A 24,980-nucleotide genomic window follows, 5' to 3' on the forward strand; every position below is an offset into this window, starting at 1 on the left:
CCTGGGGAGAGGTTCCATGAGTCCAAAGTTTCAGAACGACACAGCAGTGTTGCTCCCGGCCATGCTATGTGGAGCCATTGAGTATGACTTCAGGTTAAGGCTGCAGGGACCTCTGATAGCACAACGGTACGTCACGCATATCGCGCTTCATCATGTGTTAACCCTCCTGTAATAGTATCGCGGTGCCATTTTTCAACAGGGTGCCGCTCGTCCACAAATGGGACTGGTTTGCGTGACGTTGAGGCACTTTCATAGTCAGCGAGATTCGCAGATCTCTCCTCGACGGTACATGTGCGGAACCAGCATGGATGTCAGTTCTGACTCAGTGCCAGTACCCAGAATATTGAGGGCCAGTTACAACAGCTGTAAGTCAATTTGCCTCAGTGGAGGATGCAACGGCATTGTAACACCCTTCCTAACCAAAACAGTGAATGCGTCCAGGCCAAAGAGGGGTGCACCGTCATACTGATAACTGAGCTCATTCTGACAAGTTCTCTGTAAATTTGAGTCCATTCTGTAATCTCTGAAATAACACCACATACAGTCTCACCCCTGAAGTGTCATTTCGCATCATCTTTCCTTTCTGGGTTCTGGGACGGAATTTGTGCAGCCTATCTGTCTGCGTCTAGCGTCATCCCATGTTAAACTGTGAGAAAATTTACGAAATGTTTTCGTAACGTGTATTTGAGGCAGGATCTGGGTACCTATAGTAAATGGAATCGGACAAGTCGAGGAACGACTCCGGAACCAACGGTGGCTGGCCAACTAACCGACAGGGTCGCCATAGAACAACAAGGGGGCAACCCGAGAGAATGACATACAGTGGAGACGGCACGGCAGAACAGCAAGTTCAAAGGGCAAACCACGATGGATTACAAAGACGTAAACAATTCAGAATCAAGATAACTAGGACCAAGATCAAAAATTGCCACACTTGGCGGTAGGCGTGCGATTCCTCTTCCCTATTCAAGACAAAAGTGTATCTAGCAAATCCTAGGCTCGCCAGTAGGTTTAATAAAAATGGTAATAGAAAACGAGGCTCTGGCAACGCTGTAATTGCGTGTAGCGTGGCCAAAAACAGACAGCATGAACTCTGCGCTGTGCCGGAGCTGTCTCATTAGCTGAGTGAGACGAGGCAATGCCGTGGAGAATGATATGCAGACTCGCCTATGTACGAGTCGCGATCGCCCCAAATATTTTTTTCAGTTAAAGCATCAAACCGTATCCATTTTACACCTGCATAGTGCTGCGCCTTTTGTATCTCTTTCTGTATCTCTTTCTGTTCTCTTTCTGTATCTCTTTCTGTTATTGTTTTCTTTATCTAAACATTAAGACGTAGCATGAACTTCTTACAGACGTAAACGACCACTTTGTCTCGTCAATGGCACAAATTAGGCCAACAGAAAATAATAGTGGAGATAGTAACATCGTACTGAGGTACAAAAAAATTCAATAGGTATACTGCACTAGATTGCACATCATGCTGCGGATAATAATCACTTTCTGTACATTTGACGTATATGCTTATCTTCACAGAGCCGGTACATACTCTTACGAGCAACGTTCATTTTAGAGATGTTCAAAGCGATACTTTGAATCTGCAAACACTTTGAAACTCACTGGATCGTACTTTGCTGGGCCCTACGCAATGCATCTGCATCCACCATTGCCAAAGAGGTATGCACGCAACCTATGAGATCGCGTACATTCGTGGGTGGAGTGCCATAAACTCGTTCCTTTAAGTGTTCCAATAAATAAAAATGTAGTGGATTAGGGTTTGGGAAACGTGGAGGCCAGAACACTGGACCTCCACGACCAATCCATTTCCCTGGAAATGCTTCAATTAAACAGTTACACTCATTCATTCATCCGGCCTTTCTGATTTAGGTTTTCCGTGAGTTTCCTACATCGCTTCACAAAAATACCGGGATGGTTCCTTTGACAGGGCACGGCCGATTTCCTTCCCCATCCGTCCCTAACCCGAGCTTCTGCTCAGTCTCTAATGACCTCGTTGTCGACGGGACGTTAACCACTAATCTCCTCCTCTTCCTCAAAAAGTGTGGCTGTGCCCCATCATGCTTAAACCATAGCTGTCGCAGAACACCGAGTGGTATGTTTTCTAATGCGACAAGCAAAGTATTGTAAGGAAATGGACGATACAGGGGCGCATGAAACTTGTCCGGGAGTAGGTAAGGACCCAAAGGCGCTCCTCCCAAGATCCCAATCAACAGGTCTATGGCAAAGCGTGACTGACAGCCACGCTCACCTGTGCCATATGGATTGTGTTCCATCCAGCAATGACTGTTGTGGAGGTTCAAAATACCTTCACAAGTGAAGCTTGCTTCTCCAACCCCTACCAGGTTATTTGTGAACTGTTCGCTATCTTCTACTTGGTGCAAAAGCCATTCACGAAACTGTACTTGTCGAACTGGGTGTTCTGGCCGCTGGTAGTGAGTTAACGAGTAATTATATGGATGCAGGTCATCATCGTAAAATATTTCAACTAGCAGCCTTTGAAATATCTGGAACTTCCATTTACTTCTCCGAGATGACTGGTGAAATGTTTCAAGAATCGCGTCGTCCGTTTGTGGAGTACGTCTAGTTCTTGGACAACCTCTGTCCATTGCTTGAAAGACCCAGTTTCTCTAATTTTCTATTCACATTGATAAATTACGTTCAGTTAGTACGACGAATGTTGTGAAATATTTCTCTGTACATTCGCACAACTTTCTGAGCACTACAACTTATTCAGTGGAGTAGGCAACAATCAAGTTCACTGTGCATTTTAATTTGAATCACATATTTGCATAAAATACAAAGATATTTTGATCACAGCCACATAATTTTACAGTTTCTTGTATTCTATCACTATTTTCACCATGTTTCTCTCTAAATTATTTATTCTGGTTAATTTATGCTACCCTTTATCTCGCCCTCCCCCTCTTCTATGGCCGGCCGGAGTGGCCGTGCGGCTCTAGGCGCTACAGTCTGGAGCCGAGCGACCGCTACGGTCGCAGGTTCCAATCCTGCTTCGGGCATGGATGTGTCTGATGTCCTTAGGTTAGTTAGGTTTAAGTAGTTCTAAGTTCCAGGCGACTGATGACCTCAGAAGTTAAGTCGCATAGTGCTCAGAGCCATTTGAACCTCTTCTATGGCTATACATGACTGTAATGAATTGTTGTATACATGCCAGTTTTATGACTTACTATGTCATATGGAATAAGTGATTTGTACTTTTTTCCTTCGTTTGTATAAAGCAAATTTTATCTCTTCATCAACTATGTAACTTGTGTAATTAACTTAATGAATGCAAGTTTAATTCCACTACTTATCTTATACTTTCAGTAATTGTACAATACACCCAAAGAGAGCGATGTGTGTGCTATGCCCTCTGTCACATAACATTTGGTATATATTTGTTTATACACAAGCACACTTGATATAGGCATATATTCCCTCCTTTACCTTTCTTCCCTCTCTACCACTTTTCCTCCCCCGCCCTCTCCCCCCACTGCTAATTTTAGCAGAGTATTGAGCTTACCCAAAAGTTTCACCGCCTGTAATTAATACTTCCATTTTTTAATACTGTAACTGGCGCTTATGCCCACCCCCTCCCCCCCGTTCCTGCATCCAGCTCCCGCAATGGTCAATGGTAGGTTCCATTTCATTGACATCTTTTCCACCACTTAGCTGGTATCTTTCCCTCCCATTTTATCCCGATTCCATGTAATCCCCGCCTCCCCCACCCCCCAACCCACCTCGCCATCTTTCCTTCTAATAACTGTACTTTTTCTCATTTACAACTTTCACTCCACCTCCCTAGCATCATTCCCAAACACTTTATTTCCGAATGCAGTCCACTCCCACCCTCACCTCAACTCCTCAACGCCCGCCCCCTATCCCGGCCACACACCCCCTCCACGTTAATAAACATCCGATCATTACGCGAATTGTGCATTTAGTACCTTATGTTTTATGCATTATACCTCTGCTAAAACATATTGATAACAACACATAATATATTAATGGCAAACTTTCGTAATATAGTTTAGCATGTTTATGTATGACACGCAGAAACAGTTTATAGTAAGATTTGACAGATTATTGTGTTCTGTCACGGTTGTAATAGTTCTACACTGCACTGATGTTTGGGTGTTTCTCATTTAAGCCAGTATATGGAGTAAAGTACTCTTTTTATAATCATGTATTTTCATTATATAAGCATATTATTTACATCTTACATCCACAAGAAACACTGTTCCTCCAAATTTGTATTTACAGACGTATTTGCAGGTAATACATTTTTTCTAAGAATGTATGATTACCTTTCAGTTTTATGTACCTATGATATTTGCTTAATCATGGAATATGCAAGATAGACTTACAGCCTACGGTGTTCATCTCTGATCACTAGTGAACAAGTAACTTTCATAGTGCATTTTCAGACCATTTCACTGCCAATGTAGCGACTGTATTGATGTTTATTCTGCGGCTCAATTGTAATATGGTTGGAAAACATGTTTGCTACCTGTGCGTCATTCATTTTTGTGGTCTGGTACTTACCTACTCTCTGGGATACCCTTGACGTTGAATTCACTTAAAGATTAACTGTACTCAACATGTAAGTTGTATTACTTCAATAATTTTTGTTCTGACACTGAAATGGCTTAAAGATAAATTTTGGTCCTTATCACTTTCTATGAATTTGCACATAAAACTTTTTCATTGCTGTAGTTGATAATGGTCGAAGACCGAAATCATGGTATGAATATAAAATAAAGAAGTTTTTGAAGTCAAATGGCGAAATATCATTCAAACATCACACAAACAAGTATCATAAATTAGTGTTTCGATTGATTCATTCAGAAGCCTCCTACAGTGCGAACATAATGGAACTGTTCAAATGGTTCAAATGGCTCTGAGCACTATGGGACTTAACTTCTGAAGTCATCAGTCCCCTAGAACTTAGAACTACTTATACCTAACTAACCTAAGGACATCACACACATCCATTCCCGAGGCAGGATTCGAAACTGCGACCGTAGCGGTCGCGCTGCTCCAGACTGTTGCGCCTAGAACCGCTCGGCCACCACGGCTGTCAAAGAAACTGTCCTCGAAAATATATCATGCACGTTAAAAAAGGCAATCGAGCTTATCATCTGCCCCTGGTTGCAGACGTGTAAACTGTGTCGCCAGTCTTAAGGAGCATAAAATAAATTCCGTGCCCATCGTTGTATAACTGTCTCCAACAACAAAATAAACGTGGCCCAAAAGCTTACAGTAGCCAATGGAGATTGTCTTAAAGCTAACGTACTTGTCGGAGCTTGTGTTTCCTTCTCCCCTCCATCCTTCCTCCCTCTCCAATACTAGTTTTGTAATGTCGATCATGAATAACTTCAAACGTGCCTAGCATAAACTGAAACGGCACCCGATGGTGAAAACCGGAAGTATTCTGGCAACAAATTGATCAATCTTAAGAGCAAACACTTTCTGTGAGCTTCTGTGAAAAACAGGTCACGTCACTGACAATTTTTTAGATCTCCTCTCATCTCTGGATCACTCTAGGACCGCTAGCCCGAAGTTACCTAACTTTTGGAACCATCCTCCCCTGTAATCAGACCCTGTGGGGCTGCAGCCCCATTACACGGCCAGTGGACTGCACTAACCGGTGCGCACGCGGCTGAACTCCTTCCTCACTAGTTAACGCCAGCAAGCAATGCCTGCCTTCAAGAGGGATCCTCAAACTTTGTTGTGGCTTGCTTCAAGCAGTTTAAGTGCAGATGCTCGTTAACATTACTAACAAGGCCTGATAAGAATAGTTCTTTCTAGTTTCTGAAATTTGGCTCCAATTGAGCTTAGCTTCAAACTGATTTTTCGTTAAAAATTTCGTTGTACAACCACCATAGTGAACACCGAGAAATATAGCTCACGTCTAACATATCGAAGAAACAATGCAACAGTCCTTTACCGTTGTTAGAGCTTCCCTTTTCCTATTTTATGACAGCCTATCACCTCTCTTTTGGTTGCTATCTTGATAAAGCTTTTCTTAAGAAATCAAGCTTCGTATGTAGGGTAACAAGCTACACGTGGTGGAATTACGCAGTGGAATTGCGTAGCTGGTGCTGAATATAGTGTTCTGTACCAAGGGCAAGGAGATGAGGCACTCCACGAAGACGAGAAAGAACGGCTTTCGAAACTACACGTCCAATATAGAGACCTCGATATGTGGTGTATTTCGCCTTCAACCTTACAGGTCACAATCGGCAACTTGAAACTGTCATTGAAAGTTTTTTTTTCATCGAAAAAAGTAGTGATGCTTCACGTCTCTGATGTCCGTAGAAATAAACTGCTCACAACGAGCTTTGCATTATTCACAAAACTGTGAATATGTGTGGACTAGATTCAATACTAACTGCGAATAAAAGAATAAGAACTGCTGTTAATTTTTTTAATTGGCTCATCAGTTTTGGTGAAGCCCACCATGAATTCCTCTCCTGCGCCAACTACTTCACCTCACAAGAAACCCCTTGATTGTGTAATCACAAGTTCAGTCTTTAGTAAGGCTCAATTGAAAGTGTTGTGTTAACAATTACGACAGGAAACATATTAATTGCTAATGACTGACCATGTGTATTAGGAAGGCGACAGAAAATGAGTGTCTGGTTCAAAATACACTCCTGGAAATTGAAATAAGAACACCGTGAATTCATTGTCCCAGGAAGGGGAAACTTTATTGACACATTCCTGGGGTCAGATACATCACATGATCACACTGACAGAACCACAGGCACATAGACACAGGCAACAGAGCATGCACAATGTCGGCACTAGTACAGTGTATATCCACCTTTCGCAGCAATGCAGGCTGCTATTCTCCCATGCAGACGATCGTAGAGATGCTGGATGTAGTCCTGTGGAACGGCTTTCCATGCCATTTCCACCTGGCGCCTCAGTTGGACCAGCGTTCGTGCTGAACGTGCAGACCGCGTGAGACGACGCTTCATCCAGTCCCAAACATGCTCAATGGGGGACAGATCCGGAGATCTTGCTGGCCATGGTAGTTGACTTACACCTTCTAGAGCACGTTGGGTGGCACGGGATACATGCGGACGTGCATTGTCCTGTTGGAACAGCAAGTTCCCTTGCCGGTCTAGGAATGGTAGAACGATGGGTTCGATGACGGTTTGGATGTACCGTGCACTATTCTCGACGATCACCAGTGGTGTACGGCCAGTGTAGGAGATCGCTCCCCACACCATGATGCCGGGTGTTGGCCCTGTGTGCCTCGGTCGTATGCAGTCCTGATTGTGGCGCTCACCTGCACGGCGCCAAACACGCATACGACCATCATTGGCACCAAGGCAGAAGCGACTCTCAGCGCTGAAGACGACACGTCTCCATTCGTCCCTCCATTCACGCCTGTCGCGACACCACTGGAGGCGGGCTGCACGATGTTGGGGCGTGAGCGGAAGACGGCCTAACGGTGTGCGGGACCGTAGCCCAGCTTCATGGAGACGGTTGCGAATGGTCCTCGCCGATACCCCAGAAGCAACAGTGTCCCTAATTTGCTGGGAAGTGGCGGTGCGGTCCCCTACGGCACTGCGTAGGATCCTACGGTCTTGGCGTGCATCCGTGCGTCGCTGCGGTCCGGTCCCAGGTCGACGGGCACGTGCACCTTCCGCCGACCACTGGCGACAACATCGATGTACTGTGGAGACCTCACGCCCCACGTGTTGAGCAATTCGGCGGTACGTCCACCCGGCCTCCCGCATGCCCACTATACGCCCTCGCTCAAAGTCTGTCAACTGCACATACGGTTCACGTCCACGCTGTCGCGGCATGCTACCAGTGTTAAAGACTGCGATGGAGCTCCGTATGCCACGGCAAACTGGCTGACACTGACGGCGGCGGTGCACAAATGCTGCGCAGCTAGCGCCATTCGACGGCCAACACCGCGGTTCCTGGTGTGTCCGCTGTGCCGTGCGTGTGATCATTGCTTGTACAGCCCTCTCGCAGTGTCCGGAGCAAGTATGGTGGGTCTGACACACCGGTGTCAATGTGTTCTTTTTTCCATTTCCAGGAGTGTAGTTCAAATGGCTCTGAGCATTATGGGACTTAACTGCTGAGATCATCAGTCCCCTAGAACTTAGAACTATTTAAACCTAACTAACCTAAAGACATCCATGCCCAAGGCAGGATTCGAACCTTCGACCGTTGCGGTCGCGCGGTTCCAGACTGTAGCGCCTAGAACCGCTCGGCCACTCCAGCCGGCTGAGTGTCCGGAAGGTGCACAGATCATCCTTATATTGGATGTCTGTATCACACTTTACAAAATGGTTTTCATCGAGATTCAAGAAGTGTTCAAAACGGATCATAAACACCGAATGAAAAACGGTGCGACACTGTAATCACAAAGGTTCGCCCCAACAAGATCAAGGCGAACTCCTTGGGAGTTACAAACCGTGCAGGTATCTACTCTTAAAGAATGCATATAGACTCATACTGACGTAACGGGGTGATGAGAACTGATGGAACGTAATGGCATGCAACCGAATGCGAAACCGTCTGTCATGAAGCTTATCGTCAAACTGGCTATACTTTAAGGCGAAGCTGCAGATAGCGCCATAGTGTAGGTTAGACGCACGGAAAAACAAACATCCAGAGGCCGAATTGGTCCAATGGTTCCGGGTGGTATGAATTGCAATGTAAAACACTTTTCAGGCGGAATAGTTTGCTCTAAAGGTGTATGATTTTTATACGTACATCAGGAACCAAGCAAAAGCAAGTTCTTTTCAGCAGCTACTGGCCAAAAGCAGGGCTCATAACATACTTTTAGTTATTTTACGCCCATTTCACCACTCTTGCTTGCTATGACGTAAATATTTGCTACTGCAGTTGAAAGATCACGCACACGAGAAAGAATCGTAGGGGCAGAGCATCTCCAACTTCTTGCAGCAAGATAAATAACTTTCCAGCAAATTTACCATCTAGATTAACAGTCGGCATAATTGTATACGAATGCGTTAAGGGATTGGCGTTAGTTGATCTTTATACAACTCTCTTGGTACCTCTAATCTACAGGGTTTCTTCCATATGTATTTCCTCTCCAAATTCAGACTGGTCAGAGTTGAAAAGTTCCTTACTGAACGGTGGGGTAAGTTTTTATCTCATCCACAAATTCTCGAGCCGATTCCGCAGGTTGCTGTGCACCGACAAGTTGATACTTTGTTTGAAATTTCTTAACCTTACGTCTTCCAATTCTGTAGCACTGTCTGAAGTTGTGCAACCATCCACTGCCTCACTAGAAATCACTGTAATCTATGTCGCGCGCTACTGCATAGCGTTGTGGATCACTATTGCACAGCCTGTAAAATGTATCGAGCGTTGTTGAAAAGAGCAAACACCAGTTTTTGTAACGAGTGCACCTTGTCTTCCCTTGAATATCCGTAGTTTTTCTTATGCATTACACGGTCGCATTGCTGCACAATTATTCGAAATATGCTCTTAATCGTTTTTTTTACTATGCTTCGGATGATCTTCTATGTACGTAATTATGTATAGTACCCGCTTTTTGGACAACGATTGTACTTTACTACGTCTCACTGGAGACGGGATTTGTGGCTCCCTTTCAGACAGCTGTGCCTGTTTTAGTATCACTTTCACTTGTTAAGCACGTATCGTCATCATTGTACTCCTCATACACATTGTCCACACAGTCGAGCGTATACGATACCACACATTCCTTTGACTCATCTTGCAGAAACGCCAATGTTTCAGCTCCCATTTGTTTGTCACTCTGTGAAATTTCTTGGGTTCTTTCTGATGAGGTGTCAACTTCGACAACTTTTTTTTGTAGACATAATGCAACGTTTGCTTTGTTTATCGTTGTCATTGCTCTGCTTTGTATCAACACTACTAGCACTGTAGCAATGTTGTAACTCGTCGACTAAGCAGTTCAACTACGCTCCGTAGCCTCCTGCTGTACTCGCCATTGGATACCTCCAGTCCCTCCCCCTATAGCCATTAGCAGCCAATATTGTAACTGAATGGTAGACAATATGTTGGGAGTTGAATGACTTAAACCTCACTGACCTCTACCGACCTCGTCTCAAGGGGTTCCATGTCAGACTAGCACTTGCAGCCAGCGTCCTCAGTTATTTGTTGTATGTATCCCAATCTCTACCTCCTTCTACAGTTTTTACCTTCTGCAGCTCCTTTTAGTGACATGAAAGTTATTCACTTGATGTCTTGCCTAATTCCTACCATTCTGTCCCTTCTTCTCGTCAATATTTTTCTTATTTCATTTCCTCCCCGATCCTGCGGAGAACCTCCTCATTTATTATCTAATTACGGTTAGTGTTTGATGCTGGTAGACTTCGATTGGGCAGAAATGTCCTATTTGTCTGTGTTAGTCAGCTATTTATATCGTTTTTGTGACGTGCGTGATGACTTACTTTGCTTCCAAGGTAGCAGAATTCCTTGCCTTTTTCTTCTTGTGGTCCCCAATTCTGATGTAAAATTTATCGTTAATCTCATTTCTGGTACTCAGCATGATCTTCTTACGTCGGTTTACTCTCAGTCCACATTCTGTACTCAGTAGACCAAACGTGCCATTCAGCAGATCTTGTAACTCTTCTGCACTTTCACTGAGAACACAATGTCATCAGCGAATCTTATCACTACCATCCTTTTACCATGAGTTTTAATCTGACTTCGGAACCATCCTTTTACTTCAGCCATTGCTTCTTCAATGTACAGGTTGAAGAGTAGGGACGAAAGACTACATCCCTGGTTCATACCCTTTCTAATCCGAGTACTTCGTTTTTGGTCTTCCATTCTTGTTTTTCCTCGCGGTTCTTGTACAAATTGTATATTACTCGTGCTGTTACCCTGAAAATTTCTAAGATATTGCGTCATTTTATTTGTCGTACGCTATTTCTAGGTCGAAAAATCCTATGAATGTGTCTTTATTTTCCTTTAAGTCTAGCTTCCATTATCAAGAGTATTGCCCCTCTGGTGCCTTTACGCTTATTTAAGCCAAACTGGTTGTCGTCTAACAGATCCACAATTTTCTTTTCCATTTTTCTATAGGTTTTTCTTACTAGCATCTTGGATGCAAGAGATGTTAAGCTGACTGCGCTATAGTTCGAGTACTTTGCTGTCTTGGGTATCGTATCGATGCCATTTTTCCGCATAGCATGTCTAGTGCGTGAAGAGTGCTTTGCAACTTTCATCCGGTCCCATACATAGTCAGTCGTGTTCATAATAGCAGATGTTGCTGGCCATTCGATTCAGTTATTCCTGCCACCAAGAGGAACGTGTTCACGACGCGGGTGCGATGTGCTCGTTTCTTTTTGTCTTGGAAGACGAACACATTGCTGAAATATCGCTTGTAAGTCTGGACAACAGATTCGATGATCCTGTATCGATGCTGCACAACCCTCAAACCACGACCATGCTCAACCCATGGTTGATGCTGTTAGACGTATTATGACATTTCTGGAGACCGTGCTCCGAAAACAACGATCGTGTGAAACACAGCTCGCTCTGGTCATTCACGAGACCCAGAAATCAATAGATACAGTCGCCAGGTAGATGCCATGTTCCTTGACTTCCGCTCCGCATTCGATGCAATTCCGCTCTGCTTCCTAATCAACAAAATACGCGCGTGTGGAATGTCAGACCAACTGTGTAGCCGGACTGAAGAGTTCCTAGCAATCACAATACAACATAACATGCTGAACGGAGGGAAGTCTTCAGACATAAAAGAGACTTGGGGAGTGCTCTAAGCGAATGTTACAGGATCATTAGTTTTCATTATACACATTTCTGGAAAAAAATTAATACAGCTGGAAAGGTGGCATCGATTTCGATCTGATGACTACTTATGCCATCTGAGGGGTAGTAGATATACTGATTATGGTTTCAGCGTCGTTCGTCAACAGATAGAATAGTGGCACAGCTATCAGAGCGCCGTCTGTATCTACTCCTTAATAGGGAATGTTCACTGTCGGAAGGCTCAGTGTGGTGCGAATGTGTGAAGGAAGCAGGCAAACTTGCCACAGAGACGCACTCGTGCTTCCTACAGCCGACTGAGCGAGTTTGAAAGGGGTCAAATTATGGCCTTCCGAGTGGCGGGTATGGTACTTTCGGAAAATTGCCACACGAGTTGGACGTGCTGCGTCAGTTGTGCAACGATGCTGGTATTACTGGACACGTGAACATTCTGGCCGTCCACGCAGGACATATGCCCGCCATGATCATCGTACTGTATGCGCATCAGATTGTAGACCTACAACGGGACAGATAGGAGTCCTTGTGAGCTCAGACGTTTCAACAACAACTGTTGCGAACCGGTTATTAGCAGTGGGACTACGGGCACACACACCTCTAGCCCGTCTTCAACTCACGCCACAGCATCGGTGTGCAAGGCTCGATTTGTCCTGTCAGAGGTTTGCTTGGAAGATGGAATGGCGCAGCGTGGTCTCCAGCGATGAAAGCAGATTCTGCCTGCACGCAAGTGATGGTCGTTTACGCGTACGACGTAGGCTTGTTGAGTGCTGCCCCGTAGAGTGCATTCGCCTCAGCCCAAGCTTTATGGTCTGGAAAGCGATAAGCCAAGCCTGTTGTTCACCTTTGGTGTTTGTAGAGGAGAAGCTAACCAGCGCTCGGTACGTGCAGAATGTTATTAGATCTGTTCTTTTGCCGTTCTTGCAACAGTAAGGTGATGTTTTGTTCCAATAGGCTAATAATCGCCCACACACAAACCGGTGAAACTCCACGTGCTGTGCAAGGTGTGCAGCAGCTTCCCTAGCCAGCATAATCTCCGGACTTGTGTCCAATCGAACACGTGTGGGATATGATGCTACGAGAAGCGACTCGTCAACAAACATCTCTTACAAAACTACGTGAATAGGTCGAGCATGAATGGCAAGCGTATCCCAGTACAGTATTCGCCATATGTACGATCGAACGTGTGCCAGTGTCTGCGCCTGCACTGCCGCCCGTGGAGGCTACACCACGTACTAATATGAGGGTTTCAGCATGTGTACCGTTTACATTAGAACCACCCGTGCTATTGATCTGTAAATGTATTCATTTCAAGTACTTCATATGCATTGTTGCAACAATAAATTTTCAGTGAATTGGAAACCTCTGACAGAGTGTACTTATTTTTTCCCGGCTGGGTATACAAATGACCTTCTAGAATACGTCGGAATTTCCATGAGGGGTTTCGTGGATGATGCTGTTGTATACAAAGAATTAGGAAATAGTAACTAAGTACAGGAATATGTGCAGAGGATCGACACTTGATATTGCGCATAAATAGGCAAAAAGATCCATTATTGATCGATTACAGTATTGCAGAACAATCGCTGGGAGAAGTGGGAGAAGTTACTTTCATAAAATACGTACTAGTAGGCGTACCGAGCGATTTAAAGTGGAACCAGAGCATAAAATTAACTGCGGGTAAAGCAGATGTCAGGCAGATTCATAGCAATAATCATTAGGAAATGTAGTCCATCAATAAAGAAGGTAGCACACAAAACCATCGTTCGACTATACTTGAATATTGCTCGTCAGTCTAGGATCCGTACCAGATAGGACTGGTTGAGGAAATAGAGTGTACCCAAAGAAGAGCAGCGCGTTTTATTACAGGCTCATTTAGTAGGTGCGAAGCGACACGGAAATGCTCAGCCAGTTTCAGCGGCAGACTGTGCAAGCGAATCGTTCTGCATCGCGTTGTGCTTTACTATTAAACTTTCGGGAGCGTATGTTCCTAGAAGAGTCCTACGTATATCTCATGAAATGACCATGAAGGAAAAAAATAGAGAGCTTCGAAATGAACAGGGGGTTACCGTAGATGTAGATGTAGACCAGGTGTCAGACAAATCCTGCACTCGGTGACGAAGAGAACGCGATGCCATAATACTCTGTATTATCCAAGCAGTCTCAAACTATAAGAACATACTGTTTAGAGGTAAGCTTTTAACTGTGATTTATAACGATGTTGGATTTTGACTGCCTTTTCCATATTCTGCGAGGTATTTTGCACGTTTTTTTCCCTGGAACAAAATTGTTTTGAAGTCGGTTATTTTTATTTCGTAAACATAAATTTAGCAAGGGATTTGTTTCATGCTCATGAAATAAGGTGTTCCTCTCATAATTAGTAATATTTTTATATTGTGCGTAACGGAGACCAGATTCTGCGGATGCTAGTATGTATACATATTGACCAGCCAGAACATTATGACCATCTATCATAGCCGATTGTTCTCCCTTGGCACGGGTACCAGTGGCGACGCGGCGTGGTATGGAAGCTACGAGGCCTTGCTAGGTTGCTGGAGGGAGCTGGCGTCACATCTGCACACACAAGTCACCTAACTGCCGTGAATTCCGGGGAGGGGGCAATGAGCTGACGCGTGTTCAATCATATCCCTAATGTGTTCGAACGGGATTAGATCTGGCAAGATGGGGGGCCAGCACATCAATTGGAACTCGGCACTGTGTTCCTCGAACCATGCATCACACTCTTGGCCTTGTGACATGACGCGTCATCTTGTTGAAAAATGCCACAGCCGTCGGGGAAGGTTATCGTTATGAAGGGGTGTATGTGCTCTGCAATCAGTGTACGATACTCCTTGGCCATTGTGATGTCTTGCACGAGCTCCGCTGGACCCAGGGTGTAAGCGTGAATGTCCCCCAGAGGATAATGGAGCCGCCGCCAATTTGTCTCCGTCCCACAGTACAGGTGTCAGGTAGCTATTCCTCTGGATGACGACGGATTCGCGCCCTGCTATCGGCATTATGAAGAAGGTAGTGGGATTAATCAGACCATGCAACGCTCTGCCACTGCGCCAACGCCCAGTGCCGATGGTCACGTGCTCATTTCAGTCACAGTCACCGATCTCATGGGCATTGGTACACGGAAGGATCGTCAGCTGCGGAGGCCCATCGTTAGGAGTGTTCGGTACACTATGTGTTCAGACACACTTGTACTCTGCCTAGCATTAAAGTCTGATATTAGTTTTGCCCAGCCTAAGACGTCCGACATCTGTAATGATGTGCAGCCGCCCAACCCCACGGCGTCTGGACGCCGTTTCACCCTGATTTCTCAACGTGTTGAGGACGCCCACCACAGCGCTCCTCGAACACCTGATAAGTCGTGCAGTTTCCGAAATGATCGTGCCGAGTCTCCAGGCAATCGCAATCTGCCTTCGGTGAAACTCAGATACATCGCGCGGCTTCCATATTCTACACACGGACAGCACGCTCACTGATACTACATGCACCATGCGTGTGGCTGACTAGCAGTCACTCCTCGCCAGGTGACGCTGCTATCGCCTGGATGGGTTTTTATCGATAGCACATCACTGGCCATTGATCAGTGTATGTAGAAGTATGTCTCTCTCCTTGTAACCACTGATTTCAGAAAAAACTGATATCAGATAAATACTCTATCTTTGCGCTCGTCCCCCTCGGTCTGGGTTTGATTCCCAGACGGGTCGGAGATTTTCTCTGCTCGGGGACTGGGTGTTGTATTGTCCTCACGTCATAATTGACTTCCCACTATTGAGATGGCTGTGTGGGGACGTCCAGAAATCCAATACATAAAAAAGAAAGAAAGAAAAAAAAAAGATTCACGCTCCCAAAGCGCCGCGCTCGCACTCCGCAAGCACAGCCGACTTTGCTCAACACTCCGGCTTCCCCCACCACTCCACTATTCCAAGAGCAGGTGAGCGAGTAAGACAGCTATATGCCGAAGGCTACACACGCAGGAAACTCAGGAAGATGTTTTTGTAACACCGTGCGACTACTGGTAACATGAGTGTAGCATACTACTTGTAACATGAGTGTAGCATACTCTTATAAGAAGGACCAACATTTTGATTTTAGTGCATAGTGATGCCGATTATAATAAACAGCGTATCGTAAGTGTACACTACGAGTTTACAAACAGTGGATAATAAAAATTCAAAGAGCCACAGTGGTGGAAGAAAGAACACGCCACGAGCAGACCCGTATTTCTGATGAACAGAGTGAGTGACCATTTACATATTCTTGCTAGTAACAACAAGTGCACTCTCCAACGTCTCAAACTACTAAGCAGAAAACACATGTCAAGACAAAAAAAAAATACTAAATTATAATCTATGAGTGTTGATATCAAAATCTTTGGTATTGCTTCCTATCCTAATGATGAGTCATACGTCGAAACAAGTATTTAAAAACTTTAGGCGAGATTACAAAGGCTTATAACTCTATAAAATCTATTAAAAATTAAGGATAGGTCATCAGCGAGTCTGAAATATAACCGTCACTGAATAATGACGCTTACTGGAAAATCCACACACGTTAGATTCATAATACTAATTTTGTTTGGTCTTCCTAAACTCAAATTCAGATTTATCATGGCGGGATGCTGCCCGAGCTTTTAGCATCCGCAAGTGCGAAAACACACACAGAGGATGTAACGGAAAAGAAGCAGTATCTTGTTGGTCCTATTTTTGTGTGTGTGTGTGTGTGTGTGTGTGTGTGTGTGTGTGTGCGTGTATGTGTGTGTGTGTGTACGAGTGTAGGATATGAGATATATGCAGTGACTGGTAACGAGATATGAATTAATGGCGTAGTATTAGCTTTAGGATTGTGAGATAACGTATTTTCAGAGTTCACAAATTGAAGGTCTGCACAGGATGTAGAAATACTTGTAACTGCTGACACCAGACCCATGAGTTATTATAAGCCTGTATGTAACACTTTCTTAACTATTAATTATGAGTATACAGGAGGGATCTGTGTTCCATACTACAAAAGGAATTACTGCTTACTGCAGCTTTTAAGACTGCGTATGCTGTACAATTAGAACACCTGCTGGTAAATAAGAGACTGGTTTTAGTGACTTACAGCTGGCCGGGGTGGCCAAGCGGTTCTAGGCACTACAGTCTGGGACCGCGCGACCGCTACGGTCGCAGGTTCGAATCCTGCCTCGGGCATGGATGTGTGTGATGTCCTTAGGTTAGTTAGGTTTAAGTAGTTCTAAGTTCTAGGGGACTGATGTCCTCAGCAGTTAAGTCCCATAGTGCTCAGAGCCAGTGACTTACAAACATAAGTAAATTGATATTTTAACCAAATTCGACAATGTTTCGGTACAGATTGAACAGCGGGCTCTGTCTCCCTGAAGACTCAAGCCATTTCTGGACAAAAACCGGTACCCTTATGCATCTCAGTACCAGTGCGGCAGTCAGTATTTATGCGTCACATAACGATCAATACAGTGTGCACTTTGTTAGGAGTAAAGGCTTTGTTCTTCAACCTCCGCAGACGTTTGAATTCAGTGTTAATGAAAGACTGTATTCACACAAGACGAAGAACGTTTCGGGAACGTTTATAAGTGGACTGCTTCTGTGTTGGCAGCGCTGTGTAGCACTTTGCATTGGATCCCTGACTGCGCTTTCTTTGTAAGAGACTCTATGGCTGGTTGGGCTCGTTGTTGGAAGTTAATCGCCAGCAGCGTTGGGCAGTTGGAAGTTAGACGCCAGCAGTGATGGAAGTACTGTTAGGCCGTTGGAGGTGAACAAAAATGGCTCTGAGCACTATGGGACTTAACTTCTGAGGTCATCAGTCCCCCAGCAGTGATGTGAGAAGTTAGCATTGATGGAGAGTAGAGGTCTGAAGTGTTAGCGTAGGCTAACTTACTGAAAGTATCCGACTTGGAGATTGAAAATTATTCATGATTATATACCTTTGTGCTGGATGTCAATGACGATTTATATTCGTGTTTGAACTGGAAGTCACATTATTAAGATATCAAATACATTATTTGGTTTGTAACAAAATCTTTCCTTTGCCACCCACGTGCCTATTAGTAGTTAGTGGCTTTAGTAGTTAGAACCTTTTATTTAGCTGGAACTATTGACGCTCGCTGTATTGCAGTAGTTCGTGTAATGAAGATTTTTGTGAGGTAAATGCATAATGAAACTTATAGGTTATTGTCAGGATTGCTTCTCATTCACGGCCATTCACTTGCAATAATTATTTGAAGTCAGGTTGTAATTTTTTTAAGCAGTCAGATTGTGTTGCGCTAGAATATTGTGGGTCAGGGTTGACATGATAGGAAAAAGTAAGGAGAAAGTAGGCTCAGTACGTTAAGTTTTACTCAGGTCTTTCAGAATCAAATAACGTAGAAGTTTTATCTTCTCAGTCGTTCAGCAATTTAAGTGCAGTTTCACATACACTCCTGGAAATGGAAAAAAGAACACATTGACACCGGTGTGTCAGACCCACCATACTTGCTCCGGACACTGCGAGAGGGCTGTACAAGCAATGATCACACGCACGGCACAGCGGACACACCAGGAACCGCGGTGTTGGCCGTCGAATGGCGCTAGCTGCGCAGCATTTGTGCACCGCCGCCGTCAGTGTCAGCCAGTTTGCCGTGGCATACGGAGCTCCATCGCAGTCTTTAACACTGGTAGCATGCCGCGACAGCGTGGACGTGAACCGTATGTGCAGTTGACGGACTTTGAGCGAGGGCGTATAGTGGGCATGCGGGAGGCCGGGTGGACGTACCGCCGAATTGCTCAACACGTGGGGCGTGAGGTCTCCACAGTACATCGATGTTGTCGCCAGTGGTCGGCGGAAGGTGCACGTGCCCGTCGACCTGGGACCGGACCGCAGCGACGCACGGATGCACGCCAAGACCGTAGGATCCTACGCAGTGCCGTAGGGGACCGCACCGCCACTTCCCAGCAAATTAGGGACACTATTGCTCCTGGGGTATCGGCGAGGACCATTCGCAACCGTCTCCATGAAGCTGGGCTACGGTCCCGCACACCGTTAGGCCGTCTTCCGCTCACGCCCCAACATCGTGCAGCCCGCCTCCAGTGGTGTCGCGACAGGCGTGAATGGCGGGACGAATGGAGACGTGTCGTCTTCAGCGATGAGAGTCGCTTCTGCCTTGGTGCCAATGATGGTCGTATGCGTGTTTGGCGCCGTGCAGGTGAGCGCCACAATCAGGACTACATACGACCGAGGCACACAGGGCCAACACCCGGCATCATGGTGTGGGGAGCGATCTCCTACACTGGCCGTACACCACTGGTGATCGTCGAGGGGACACTGAATAGTGCACGGTACATCCAAACCGTCATCGAACCCATCGTTCTACCATTCCTAGACCGGCAAGGGAACTTGCTGTTCCAACAGGACAATGCACGTCCGCATGTATCCCGTGCCACCCAACGTGCTCTAGAAGGTGTAAGTCAACTACCCTGGCCAGCAAGATCTCCGGATCTGTCCCCCATTGAGCATATTTGCGACTGGATGAAGCGTCGTCTCACGCGGTCTGCTCGTCCAGCACGAACGCTGGTCAAACTGAGGCGCCAGGTGGAAATGGCATGGCAAGCCGTTCCACAGGACTACATCCAGCATCTCTACGATCGTCTCCATGGGAGAATAGGAGCCTGCACTGCTGCGAAAGGTGGATATACACTGTACTAGTGCCGACATTGTGCATGCTCTGTTGCCTGTGTCTATGTGCCTGTGGTTCTGTCAGTGTGATCATGTGATGTACCTGACCCCAGGAATGTGTCAATAAAGTTTCCCCTTCCTGGGACAATGAATTCACGGTGTTCTTATTTCAATTTCCAGGAGTGTATTTAAACAAAGAAGTTTCACGTTCTTTGTCGAGTATATTGACTGAATCCAATTAAACAATAAAACTATGGATTCCCTTCGGCACGTTGATAAATCAGAGTTTAGGTCGAGTAAAACAAGTTTATTTGCAAGTATAATAAACTTAAGTAGAGGCAAGCCCTTGGAGCACCGCTGTACTTACCCTGTTAAAGCCGGCGTTCAGGTACGGGATGACGGCTGCCTCTTCCTTTTCCGCCGTGCTGGAAACAAAACACAACACCGTTAACACATGTTTTGAGGGTAAATGCTTCATATCTGGTCGAGATCAAGTTGATATTGGATAACTACGCTAGGGTTATAAAAATTTATCCATTTTCTGACGAAACAAAATTATTAATGCCAAGCACTCTAAAAAAGAGCTTACAGATTAGTATAGAGTAACACGGTGCAGGAAAGTTCTAGATTTCATTTCTAAAATAACTGTCTTTGATCTTTGAAATAATATTCGACCGTCCAAGTTGGAGAAAAAGAAAGAAACCGTGTACGAGTAAGGAATACGTCATTGTCTTTTCAAAGTAACCATCTAGTCATGTGCCTTTGATGGTTTTTTGGTATGTCTTATGTTATTGGAACTTTTAAGGTGCAAATCGCAGCACATTATGCCTAGAGGACAAGCACTTTAAGCTTACCGCCGTCTTTCGGACTTTGAGAATGGATGAATCATAGACATGGGGAAAACGGGGGGACGATATCGACACATCACACTGACAGTTGGCTATAACGTAATGACTACAGAACGAATGGAGACAATGTTGACTTAGAACGACAGTGTCGTACCAGAAGGACTACATTATGATAAGTTCGCAGGACTGTTTGACATTCTCTAACTAACAGAAGGACGACAACAGCTGTAGTTCGGTTAAAGGTTATAAGATTATAAACGAGGTATCACCACCAGCCTTGTAGGCAACCGACTGCTGGAAACTGGGTTCAGAACTTGACTTGTGGGGTGTATTATTTCCTCCTTTCCTGCTGATGTTTATTTTGTAAGATTTGTGATGAGTCTTATACCAGCACTAGCAGGAAGCTGCGTCGCTGGTCGATATAACAGGGCAATCTTTTGCCGATCCCAAAACACGCCAGATGAAAGTAGTGTTACCTTTTACCCTCTCTTCCCAGAGTAGTTTTTTGGTGGTCCGGATCCTTCCGCGCCATCTCCCTGTCGATCCAACTGCGGTGAAGATTCCTGGATTGCTTCAGCCAGATCTCTCTATTGAGTTACTACATAAACAGCCACACTTCTCACAACACAGGGGTCTATTTTGCCCAACATTTTCACTATTACTTTTCACAACACAACTAACAATTGATATGCTAATACTACTCTCTTGAGTACATTCAAACGCTCGTACATGTATACTGTAGGACCTGAGAGAAAAACCAAGAAAACAACTACCACGCTCCAATTGTTCATTACGCCCTTGTTGGTGCGTCGTTTACACCATGGCTCTCGGATTCATATACTTGCTGCACCATGCACATATGACTCCCGGACGACCAGTGGTTGAAATACCATTTTTACTGGCCCCCTTCTCGCCGGCTCCACCACTGCTCTACATTCACTGCATACAAGAAAGGAAAACACACAGTTTCCCATTCTCACTACATTTATCCTTATTCAATTCATTCAAGAGTATCTCTTGTCGACGGCATTCCAATGGTGTGTTGGGATGTTTACAAATACCCCGAAAGACTACACTTGCCATGTATTATCTACCTCTGACACCACACAACAGATACTTGCATGATGTAGAGCAAGAGTCAACTGACACTTCGAATAGCGTTCTGTGGTCTTCAGCGATGCGTATCACTTCTGTTTAAGGTGGTCAAATCGACGCCAGTGTGTGTGTGTGTAGATAACACAGTAAAAATTCTCACAAACCAGTGATTTTCGAAAACCATGCCTCTCCGGCTCCTGGAATCTGGATGTGGGGAGCTATCGAATAAAACAACAGGATGATTTGGTAACTGCTGAAGGGATCAATGCCCTCCCGGATTTGGCAAGAACGATAAACCCAATTACTTAGCCTTACCAAATGGTATAATCAAGCAGGATAATGCATGAGTCACATTGTAGTTCATGCCATTTACGTCTTGTGCGGATCCTTAAGAAGCCCGTCCGGTCCCCGATTTGTCTTCCTCAGAAAATGTCTGGGATTCGATTGGAAGACGTATACTCTTACACCAGTCCCCAGGCAGCAGCCAGCAATCTTGATGAGCTGGCACAGCGTGTGTTTCACGCATGGGAAGAAAGTCCTCAACATGAAATTTCTAGGCTGCTTGTTTCCATGTCGAAATGCATAAAAAACTGTATTCCAAGCACCTGGATATCTTGTTGATGATGGTCGTCAGTTCAGAATGGAATGAAAGTTCAATCATTTCGTACTCGTCATGTGATGAACATCTTCATAATGTTAAATATCGGACTGGACTTCACAGTATAACACCGTTTTTTCCACCAGCGTATTAAATTGAAGAACTTCGCATTTCTGGCCGACCACTGCCTCGTCGTCTGCCTATGGCGGCTCTGGACTCCGAGAGGAAGGGGACACATGGTCAGAAAACTGCGCTTCTGGACGTTTATGTTGACCTTTCCAAAACATTCCTCTGCTCCTCCTTCCAGTAGTTTCCGTTGTCCTTATGAGGCTAAGTGTACCCTTTCTAGTCTACGCACCATTACTGGTGCCAATACTGGGAATCAGTCTCGGACCATCCAAATAGCAGTCAGGTACGCTGACCATTTCGCTTCGGAGAAATGTTACGCAATGACGTCGCCTAGCATAGCAGCAGACTACTGTGACTGACGTAACAAGCCGCATACAGGTTACGCTGACATTGCAGGAGTACCCCTAGAGCTTATGAAAGGAGAAATTACTACACCATTACAGCACGGCCAACGTTGTAAAACTGCTGACACCACGAAATGACCAGAGCAATGGTGTCATGGTTGCCCAAAAGCTACCCATGGTACCTCAATTCTGCTGTGGTTTAGGAGACTGAAGTGCTGCCATTTCAGAAACAGTAACTGCATCCCTGATGTCAACCCTAAGTCCGAATGCTGCTGACATGGAGCTTTCCAGCCGGGAGGCCACCTGCAAGCTGCTCGCTACCCACTGCTGGCCGCCTGTCTTAGGGGTCAGTTCAAAAAAATGGCTCTGAGCACTATGGGACTCAACTGCTGAGGTCATTAGTCCCCTAGAACTTAGAACTAGTTAAACCTAACTAACCTAAGGACATCACAAACAACCATGCCCGAGGCAGGATTCGAACCTGCGACCGTAGCGGTCTTGCGGTTCCAGACTGCAGCGCCTTTAACCGCACGGCCACTTCGGCCGGCCTAGGGGTCAGTTGTTCGTGCCTTGCCGGCCGGGGCGGCCGAGCGGTTCTAGGCGCCACAGTCTGGAACCACGTGACCGCTATGGTGCTCAGAGCCATGTGAACCATTTTTTGTTGGTGCCTTATCCACCTACCTGCTCAGCAATCATCGCCCGTAAAACAAACTCTGTTGCTGTTCATCGCCTGTGTAGGCACACTTTGCACTTCAAGACGCTGTCGTCCAAGCTGTGGTCTATATTTCGACTCTGTATGCTTTGGCACGCGCTCTCTAAGTCGCTCGCCAACACAACGGCACAGGCGTCGGCCTCGGGGGAATTCACAGCCACCCATCGCCAGGACCAGAATCCTGACCTGGCAGTTCTTTGCCGCCACTCTACAGACAGAGGACGCTGACACTATAGCGTGCTTACCCCAAGGCCGACTGTGTCACTGAAGCTCTCAGCTCAGGACCTCTGATGCCGACCAGGACCATGGCCGAGCTCTGTCCACTGACCGGGACATTGTGTTTGTAGTATTTTATCGCAGAATAAACGAGTGTTAAGTGCTTGTTTGTACGACTCACGATGGGCAACAATCAGGTACCTGCCTACCATACCGTTGCACCCATACTTAGATGGGGACTCTCAGGCCTTCCTGACCATTAGCAGCCCAACTTCAGTACCCACTGTAGAGTTCATTCACCTGTGACTTCTATAGAACATATAGATTAACAATTCTTTAAACACGGCTATCTGTATGATGTCTGATTTGCGGCATCATGCGCCATGGAAATGAAATGAGCTTACGGCATTGTGGGCCGGGAGTCCCCATTCGGGGAAGTTCGGCCGCCGAGGGCAAGAACTTATTGCATTCGACGCCACAGTGGGCGACTTGTGCGTCGGAGATGGGGATGAAATGATGATGACAACACAATACCCAGCCCCTGAGCGAAGAAAATCTCCTACCCCAGTCGGGAATCGAACCCGGGCCGCTTGGCATGGCATTCCACCGCGCTGACCACTCAGCTAACGGAGATGGACATCATGCACTATGTCGTCAATGATAACTTGTTAACACGGACGTAAATTCATGGGGTGTAACACTTACGTATATTTACTTATATGGCTGTACCTTAAATGTTATGTTCCAACCTCAAAATCTGGGTCCATTGACTGCGCTCTTGAGCTGTTTGCATTCAGTTCAAGTCAATCCTCAGCTGTTTCCTTTCATGATTTTTACCTATCAACCACTACGTAAGTCTGCCAAGCGAGTGTGTTCCTACAAGTATTCGTGCTACCACAGCAATAATTCAGGATTCAGGTATGCGAGTCCCATGTCCTGTTTCTCGAACTCTTCTTGCTTTGATTTTTCAACAGTTTTTGGTTGCTTCATCACTCGTGCACATGCTGGTTTTTCCCTTTTCTGCAGCCAGCCACATCTCTCAGTGAGCCAAATACCTTCTTGAAGATTTTCGTTCAGCTACTACCAGATTCTTGTCGTTTACTTTTGTGATACTCATGGACTATGTTTAGTATAACGTCAATGGAAGTACGATGCTGGCCATCAAAACTGTGGCACCAAAAGAGATACAAATAACCAGATTTTACTTACTGTGCATATACAGTATAGCTGGATGAGTACAAGATTAAATTTTTCACACAGTGCTGTCACCTCTGGCAGAACCAATGGTTGCAACCTGGCTGGGCATTGAGCAGAACTGAACTTCGATGACAGTAGTGATTTGTCATTTCATGCTACTGTAGCGCACAGTCACATTAATGTTCCCAACGCCTATGTTCGGCGTCAGCATTCAATAACCACTCACAGACGGCAGGTGGCAACACTAGTAGTGGAAGGTATATAAAAGTTGTCGGGGGCGATGCGGAAAACAGTGCAGTCGTTCTCGTAATATGGAAACAGACCAATTTAATTTTTCTGGCGTCCAAATGGGCAAGATCATTGGCTTTCCG

At 45.5% G+C, this 24,980-nt stretch overlaps 1 protein-coding gene across 1 annotated transcript in view; it reads right to left on the bottom strand.

Annotated features, from left to right (window-relative positions):
• The window catches only part of LOC124615911 (high affinity cAMP-specific and IBMX-insensitive 3',5'-cyclic phosphodiesterase 8A), a 1,662,866-nt gene that overhangs the window by 335,442 nt on the left and 1,302,444 nt on the right, over positions 1 to 24,980 (bottom strand). Inside the window, exon 7 of the mRNA XM_047144089.1 lies at positions 19,838 to 19,895. Coding sequence (XP_047000045.1) covers positions 19,838 to 19,895 — 58 coding nt within the window. The remainder of the gene's footprint in view (positions 1 to 19,837; positions 19,896 to 24,980) is intronic.

This window comes from Schistocerca americana, chromosome 5, assembly GCF_021461395.2.
Source record: "Schistocerca americana isolate TAMUIC-IGC-003095 chromosome 5, iqSchAmer2.1, whole genome shotgun sequence".
Lineage (NCBI taxonomy): Eukaryota > Metazoa > Arthropoda > Insecta > Orthoptera > Acrididae > Schistocerca > Schistocerca americana.